This window comes from Adelges cooleyi, unplaced genomic scaffold (assembly GCF_023614345.1).
Source record: "Adelges cooleyi isolate 19-005CV unplaced genomic scaffold, UGA_ACOO_1.1 ACOO_flye_CR_arks_rails_tigmint_CR_PRNA_108, whole genome shotgun sequence".
NCBI lineage: Eukaryota > Metazoa > Arthropoda > Insecta > Hemiptera > Adelgidae > Adelges > Adelges cooleyi.
The window spans coordinates 14,057,061-14,066,543 of record NW_026095761.1 but is presented as its reverse complement, the minus strand read 5'-3'; the positions used below and the strand labels follow the sequence as shown (position 1 = coordinate 14,066,543).

Sequence of the window (9,483 nt, the reverse complement as noted above, 5' to 3'; positions counted from 1 at the left end):
TACTTTATAACCTTTATTTTAAATAGTACAAGACTGATACTGAATAATTTATTATATTTTAAGAATAATAATAACATCTGAAATTTGATGTTAAATGTCAACTATTTTTGGTCAATTGTTATATTATTTACATTTATTTTATTACTATTGTTTTACCAGAGAATGGAAAATTAAAATTAAAATTTTTAGAAATATATTTATATATAATATGTTATGTATATTATGTTATATTTTCTTGTATTTTTTGTAAAAAAGAAGTATTGACCCGGATAAGTGAGGACTAAATCCAAAATTATTTCATTTTAATTAGGTGCTTGGTGCATAAAAGTTTTTGAAAATATTACAAATATTAAATTAAAAAAAAAAAAATCTTAATAAAACCAATACATTCCTCTCTCCGTTTGGAATCTAAAAAAAAACTAAAAGGTAGTTGTGTTATCATAAGTTGCCATACAATTTATCCTTTTCCCCCCTTTTTTTCCTGATTTCAATTTTTCAATCTCTAAATTAGTAGCTATTATTTTTAACACGGAAAAGTTGAACATTATTTTATATAATTTAAGCAGAAAAAAGTGTTTTCAGCCTGTTGTGCGCTCTTTGCCTTTTACCTGTACCAAGTGTGCATTTTCGATTTTTCTTTTTGCTCGATGATTATATTTTGGAAACTGAAAAACGCCAAACCGCTGCTTTGGGTCGACGTGACTTTTACTTATTTTTCGCTTCAAGAGTACACCTGTCAACTTCTGGCGACCGTCGAAGCGCATAGTGAAACAATATATCGTTTGTTTGCAACACTCCACTCTGTACTGTATTATTTATTTTGACAATATAATATAATAAATGGAATAAAATGATTGTTTTCCAATACTTGTGCGAGCGCGTGTTAATACCCTCGCGGATAGAGGGAATAAAAAAAAAGCCATAGGAAGACTCGTGAAAAATAAAAAAACAATAAGATATATATATATTGTATAAAAAAAAAACCCCAAGAAGTTAAAATTGAAGCAGACAGACGTTTCTAACAATAACCTAATGCGTTTAGACGTGTGTCCTCTGCTTGCATCGCCTTTGTACTTGTAATTGAATTATTTCTACAGAACTTTGGAGTAAAAAAAAAAAAAAGGAAAGAAAAAGAAATCTCACAATCGAGTGTCGAATGAGACAATATTAAATAAAATACACGGCTGTTATCTTATTTATTTGCTTGTCATTCGTTAAACTAGCAAAAGTGAAAAAAACACCAGTTAAATTATTACAATTATAATTGAAACGCTTATATTAAAACAAGGGTCAAGTTTCAAATTTTGAGTTTCTTTCAGGAGACACCAAAACAATATTTTTCTAGGTACATTTTCTTTTTTAATTAAAACTATTGTAATTTTGCCTAAGAATTTTTTAAAAGTTGTAACTAAGTAGTTAAAAGTATTATTCCTATTTTTTTCATCAAGATCATCGTATTATTGTTTATTACCCTTATAAATTGTAAGTATAAGTTATTTTATAATTCATTTGTTATCTACTTTATAAACAATATACCTACGCTATAAATACTACTTTACACTGTAAATCTAATAATAAACATGTAATCGGGTTGTCAAGCCGGTTAAATTCAAGTAAATAAATAAAATTGGCTCTTTGATTAGAATCAAAACTTTAACCATTGTCAAACACTTGTCTTGTGTATGAAATATAACATTATTATTTGATGTCATGCTTAATGTTATGTATTACATGCTGAAAAAAAAGTGTCACATTGAAAACAATATTAACTTTGAGAATATTATTTTACTTTGTAGAAAAATTTTTTTAATCAAACTTTGGTTTATAAAACAACACTTAGTAGGGCTTTTTATTTTTTTTAGTAAAATCATTCTTTCTTTAGTCGAATTGGGCTGATTTCAATGTTTGTACCTCAATTTTGTATAATGGCTGTGCATCATAACCAAATACCAATCTAGTTGAGAGTTTTCAAAGTAAGTCAACTCATATAAGTGGTCGTGTAGTCCAAATGTACTTACAATAATTATATATACTTTTCTATCTCCATTTCATAACACTGTTGTGGTGTATTTTTTTTTATTTAGACTTGACGTCGTCCTACACAAATATTATTATTATTATTTTCAATGACCGTCACATAATGACCCGTGTAGTTATTTTAGAATAAAAATCGTCAAAGTCGGTTTGTGCAGATTTTTTTTTACCAAATAGAAAAAAAAAGACTGCAAAAACTCATTACAAAGTTTGCTCGTTAAGTCCTATATATACATTTAACGACTGGACTATTAATTACTTTAGTTTCGCTAGAAAGTGCGCCCTCTGAAAATGTTATATTGTCAGTGAATAAACAATGTTTCGTGAAACTTATTTTTTTCCTCTGTTTTTCATTTAATACCCGAGAGTTGGTACTAACGAGCGTTTAATTAATTTCTCGCTTTTCATCACCTCCGTCTGGTCCGTTTGATGTATTTTTTATCACATCTCACCTGTTGGTGTTGTTTTTACAATAAGAGTACACAATAATTTCTACATGTTTACATTAGAATTCGAAAACGGGGTTTCCTAATGTATGCAATCCAATATAAGTATTTGGTGTTTATTTATCAACACAGGGTTATCTCGGACAAAACCGGTAGCCTTCAACGATGTTTTATAAGAATGACTGCATAGATAACTACTAAAACAAAGTTAGCACAGATCTAAATGTTATTGCATCTAATATTTTAAACAAGTTAGCTTAGCTAGCACCTTGGGTGTGTTGTTGTCTGCAGATGTCTGTTGCATTTATGGTCTAATCAATATGTGCTGAAATATCAAACATATTGTTTCTTTTAATGTAACCTATTTTATATTATATTATCCTCTTACAAACAGATGTATAGTTATTATTAACCGAGTGCTAATGGCTTTAAATAAAGCAATAAATGATAATCATTTGGATTTTTTTAGCCAGATTAAAAAGCGTTCTAAATAATGTTGTTTGACGATTTATACAACGTTTTTCTTTTTTGGTTGTATTGAAATTATTTTTTTAAAGATTATTTACTCTGTAATCTATTGCCACCATTTTGGGCGTAAACTATTTTAAATAAATAATAGAATACTATTAAATGTAGTTGACAGTTTTACTGGCCAAAAATAAGTAACCATTTACAATATATATTTGTATAGTTATCGATACACGTGTTTATGTTTTCTAAACAACTATCGTTTATGATTTTCATAAAAAAGTATTTATGTTATATATTTTTCTTGTATCTTGTTATATCTTCTTATATCTCTAAATATTTTACTTATTGTTTGTGGAATTACTTTATAATTCTAAACTTTCGCTGACATTGCTGTAATCATCTGAAAAGAACAATGTCTTTGAGTGACAACCGCAGCACGAGAACTTTACTGATGGTAATAAGACGCATGGGCGATGGCTTTTATAAGATTGTGAAGTCGACCATCACACCAGTGGAAGAGACTACTAGAGGTAGTCAACCATCTATCTCAAGTGCTCTCGGTTCAAAGTTGAGTGACAACCGCAGCACGAGAACTTTACTGATGGTAATAAAACGCATGGGCGATGGCCTTTCTAAGATTGTTAAGTCGACCGTCACACCAGTGGAAGAGACTACCAGTAGTAGTGTACCATCTACTTCAAGTGCTCTCGGTTCAAAGTCGAGTGACAACCGCAGCACGAGAACTTTACTGATGGTAATAAAACGCACGGGCGATGGCCTTTCTAAGATTGTTAAGTCGACCGTCACACCAGTGGAAGAGACTACCAGTAGTAGTGTACCATCTACTTCAAGTGCTCTCGGTTCAAAGTTGAGTGGACTTGCCCAAAAAACCACTTTGGACTCAAGTAATTTTCGAAATTTTATTACAAATAGAATTGGACAGTTAGTTGCTTAAATAATATAAATGTATTGTATGTCCTTAAGTGTTAAGCAAGACAATGCTTAACAATGATTTATAATTATTAAGAGTTGCGTCTAAATTCTTATTTTTCATTTAGAAACTCCACAAGCTCCATTGTATTCAAGAGAAATATCGCTTCCTATCAACACCGGAACTAAGAGGACATCATCTTCTCCGAATAATTTACCACCATGCAAGAAATTTAAGCTCTTAACAGCTCACCCAGTGAAAATAGACGAGGACTGGTATGGGGATCAAACCATTAATAATTATTTCAAGCTTATTCGAAATGAACACGTCAACGTTGCCACCTTCGACACTTTCTTTTACCCCGCATTATCATGTGGGGGATATGAGAAAGTGCGAAGGTGGACAAAAAAAGTTGACGTGTTCAGTAAAGATTTGATCCTCATACCAGTCAACGAGAATAAGCACTGGAGATTAGTAGAAGTAAAGCCAAAAGAGAAAATCCTGAAATTGTATGATAGCTTCAATAAGAACGACAAAAAGTGTCTGGCTGTAATGATGTATTATTTACAAAACGAGTCCTTGGATAAAAGGGGCACCCCTTTAGTAGAACCATGGACCATTCAGCTTGGAGTAAGTCCGCAACAGCTCAATAAGTACGACTGCGGGGTCTTCGTTTGTGAGAGCGCGAGGCGACTCGCCGCCGGCCATACTCTGAGCTACTATCAACACATGGCTCAAACAATAAGAATTCGGATAAAAAATGAAATCGAGGCAGGAAAACTTCAATAGATCTTGAGTAGCTAAACGGGTGGAGGTACTGAACACCAGGTAGGTGACGAGCCGATTCCTGGTCGTGTACCTCCCCCGGATAGCAAGAAGTTGGTTCTTCGATTTCCGGATCGTCTGTAAGACCCAGTGAACGGAGCTTGGCCTTGAAGTCCCCATGATCAGTGAGGAATTACACGACATGATGCCTCAGATAGAGAGGAATAGATAATCTTCGGGCAACGTTTGGGAAAAGTCTGTATGTCCACCAGTTGCACAGATGTCCCATCTCGCTTGCCAACTGTCACTGAGAGCGAGCCGTTGTTCCCGTAGAGCCTGTCTTTGTCAGGAGGATCATGTCTTCGTAATACCTCAATTTCGGCTCGGCATCTTGTCATTATATCAAGCGGCAATGATCTGGAGCGAGGCACCCGTTAGGCCGTCAGAGATCTCCTCTGCAGTTGGCAGAGTATTTTTACTATCACGTCTGGACTCGGCAGCGAGTTACTAGAATGGTACCCCGTATAGGATTCTGGGCAGGAAGACACAGTTACAGAAGAGCGCTATATTGCTTCTGTCACCTTGTGCCCAATTTGTCACCGTATGTCGCTCTGAGCCTGGTAAAGAGATCCAGGTTTTATCTTTTGATTTCAGCCAAGTGCTGGCTGTACGAGAGATCAGTCGCAACTGTGATGCCAAGATCATACACTGTACATTTAGTGTTTTAAAAACCTTATTTATATTATATTTTCCATTTATGTATTCCATTTTTTCTTCGAATTTTTCAATTCAAATTGTTACATGTTTCATGTAATTGTATGTTGTCTTAATTATAAAAACATATTTAATATACTAGTGACGAAAAATTGTGATAATATTACGATATTATTTTTGTTTTAAATAAAAATATTTAAGTTGTAAAATTGGCAAATTATGTGTAATAAAATATTGTGAGAATAAATTATACTCGCATTTTTTAAACTTTATATATAATATTAATAATAGTAGTATTATCGAGTGGGCATTTTTAATTAGGTAAAGTAAGTCGCTGTTATGTCTTGAGCACTTTCTTAGAGTGACACGCTTCATCTTCAGAGGTCTAGGACGCGAGACTTTGCCTGTTTTAATATGTATAATTCATTTTATAACAAATTTTGAATTATTGAGTTGTACAAATTTTTCCTTAGCGTTTTTAGTTGTGAATAATAATATTTTATTATTGATATAAACATAATTCAGTCGTTATCGTACGACATTTCTGTTGTAACAAAAGATAAGTTTGACATTGTTGCGGAAGACACGCTTTACTTGTTCGACTTTTACTTACGATTTGCAAGTTTCAGTTCTTTCTCGCATTAGTCGCTGTTTTCAAAAGTTTTTCAGCAACACAAAACTTTGTCCACGACGCACACAAACAGAGGACTTACAGCTGTGTTGTATTATTATTCTTGAAATGTTTAAGCTTTTCATGACCATAGTTTTCCTTTGTCGCCTTAGTCCGTCTCTATTAGAAAATCAAGACAACACGAAGACGTTGCATGTATTTATTTGGCATATTTAAACAGCCACACCAGCGAAACGTGTAGGTTATTAAGTTTTATTATTTATTTTACTTAAAAAGCGCTCTAAGCATAGTATTAAACGATGTTAATTACATTCCACAACTGTATTTCAACTGTTTCGTTAGTTAGTGCGGATAAAAAAAATACATGACATTCCACTGTTCTAAACTTCAACGACTATGTAAATAAAGTATAAGTAAGTAATTATTCAAAACAGGTTATCGACCATTCGGTTTCCTTCTCAACTATTAGCCAATAATAATTTAATGAAAGGATGAAACGAAAAATGATCTGCTTTAAAGAACTACCAGGTTGTGATAGTGTTTCAAGAATAGTATGCTGGTAATTTCAGCGAAGAAAAAACCCAAGGAATTTATGCACATATAAGCGAAAACAAGTGCTGAGAATTTGTACGGTAGTAAAACAGAAGAATGTTTGATGAGAGAATGCCGTAGGGCTCGCTAAGGGTCAATATTGAATCCGTACTTGTTTTTCCTATTAATACATTATAAGCTTGTAAAAAAAAAAAGGAACAGCGAGAGGCATCCTGGAATTTAATAACTGTAGATGATTCGGTTTTAGTAAATATAAAACTACAGAAGTGATATCATATAACTTATTTAGTACTTTTATTATTGTGAAAGTAAACTGACTTGCATGCTGCAACCATAATAAATTGTTAACTTAAGGGCAATTTTTTTTGTTATAAAATAATAAGCCTAGTATTAAAAATGTAGGTTGTAACAATGCTTTATTGTCTATAAAAATTCAAAATGGGCGGTCAGGAATAAAACAGTTACCCTCAGTACCTACTTGCTTCCACAGCAGTAACATTTATTGAGCCGTTAAATATACTATGTCCAATAAAAGTATCCACTAAGTAATACTTTATTTAAGTGCGCAAGTACTGCTACTGTGTCTATTTTGTTTTATTATGTTCGTGTAGGGATATGTATAGTATAATATTTATAAAGCATGAAGGGAACTAATAATTTGACTAGTTTATCAATCATTGTTACTATATTTGAATAAATATAGTTAAAAGACAAACGAAATTATTTACCTAAACATTTTTTATAAGGTGTTTTTTTTTTTGCTCCTCTTGAACACTATTGATTTTTAAGACTCGTGCCTTTTTTCAATAAAACGATTCCACTGATTGTTTTGATAATGTTTTCAACGAGGAAGCACAATTTGTCCGAAAAGTCACAAGTTGTTTTTTTGTTCTTTGTGATAGATTAATTCGGTGTACAAATAATGCATACAGGGTGATTTAGGTTCAGCCACTCGTTTTCTTAAAATTCTATAAGTCTTATTTTAGTTTTTTAGAAGTTTTTATTTTCGCAGGCACTTTTGTAGTTTATGTCATTTTACAATATTTAAACAATAGTACAATTTTCATATAATTAAGTATTTTCTAGAGATTTATCGATTTTTGAAACTTAACTGTTAATATATTTATATATATTTAATTGAATTTGTTTCATTAAACACAATTTGTTGACACTTTTAAATTAGTACACAAAAAAGGTAAACATTAGTTATTATAATATTTTCAAATAATGGTAAACGGTTTCGAAAAGAAAAACTACCAAATTGTATTTATTTTAATGGGAAATTCCAGTCTCACTCTGTACATGATTAATTTGTGAAACATTTCACATATTGTGATGTTTCCTATTGAAGTTCTCTATAGTGTTATAACGCGTACAACATATTAGGTATAATACTGTTACCTTTTGTACGAATAAGAAAAAACGTTTTGCTTATACAAACGAGATATTTTCACCGTCCTAAGTATGCACACGTGCGTCCAGGGGGCTTAGGCGCCACCGTAGAGGATTCGTTGAGATTTACAAGAAACTTTCTTCGGTGTTTACTCGCACCGAACCTGGAAAACTCAAGAAAAAAAAGTTTTCCGCCGCCTGCCGATTGTTCCATCCGTTTCCAATACATTAATTTTTGCTTCCATTCCACAGCTCTCCAAGTAAAAACGCAGTGTTCAACCTCTTCGGTTATGTTTGGTCGTGCTCGCCCTGCTCTCTACCTCTATCTTATCAACCGTTACCCATCGCCATACTTCAACGACTATACCTACCCAAGAGCACACTAAGAAATACACAAAAATAAGAAACGTTCTACAACTTCTACACGACTCCCGGGCCTGTGGAAATGTCGTTACGCCATTCCGTCCAATTGATTTTTGTTGTTTTTGTAAACTCGACAAAATCCCATTAGCCCCAAGAGATAGGTACACGTCAGACACAAACCGTGTCTACCGTGTCACATATTCGGTCACACCACATGGTGGTCGCCAAAGGAAATATTATTGGCCACGTGTCTTGAGCTGGGGTGACGTGAAATCCTCATTTTTTACAGTATACAGGGTGTTCCATTATAAATATATGGTCCAAAATTCAAAATGGCCGACTTACGGTCAAAAACATGTTTGTAAATCAAGTCTAGGTATTTTTAGATTTGTTATTTTTTATTTTGATTCATATGGTAACCGTGTCATGTGTGGTAGCCATGGTACTCTTAGTAAACGTGATATGTGTTGTAACCGTGATTTTTGACTTATTGATACACAGAAAAGAGGATAACGTGAACGATTAAGATGATGACAATGTAATGGTAATAATTGTAATGATAATGTTAAAGACAAAGATACATTTTAGGAATGTCTAATTTGAGATGTTTGAATATGCCGCCATTGTTGTACACGCATACCACGGTCACCACACATACCATGGTTACCACACATGACACGGTTACCATATGCATTAAAATAAAATAACAAAACTAAAAATAGCCAAGAGACTTAATTTACAAATAATGGATTGTATAATATATTATATTATACAATTTTCTCAAAATTCTCTAGCCAAATTTATAAATGGGAAAATTACACTTTGACTGTAGTCAATTACCAGATTGCTATGTGTGTGAGTGAATCATTAGGTAATGGAAATATTTTTATTATATTTTTATTTTTATAGACAGACGATCAACCCTAATCGTGTCCACCCTAATATTAAACGTGCATTTTTTAAGCACACAATTGTCAATTTAGGTTTAATGCTTTTATCGATACACACTTACAACTATGCTACTACTATCGTTACTTGGGTATAACAGAACCTGCTGTCCACAGCACCGAAGGACTAACTAACCTGACCAAAGATTGGTGGTGGGGGTGGGGAACAAACCGTGGATTCGGATAGACGCATATTGTCATAGGATTTGCAAATTTCGGACTTGGGAGACAAAACGA

At 32.9% G+C, this 9,483-nt stretch overlaps 1 protein-coding gene across 1 annotated transcript; it reads left to right on the top strand.

Moving 5' to 3' along the window:
• The first annotated feature begins 3,363 nt into the window (after positions 1 to 3,363).
• LOC126841501 (uncharacterized) lies at positions 3,364 to 4,671 on the top strand. Its single transcript, XM_050578041.1, has 2 exons — positions 3,364 to 3,856; positions 4,010 to 4,671. The coding sequence occupies exons 1-2, from the start codon at positions 3,364 to 3,366 to the stop codon at positions 4,669 to 4,671; spliced, it is 1,155 nt and encodes a 384-aa protein (XP_050433998.1).
• Positions 4,672 to 9,483: the final 4,812 nt, after the last annotated feature.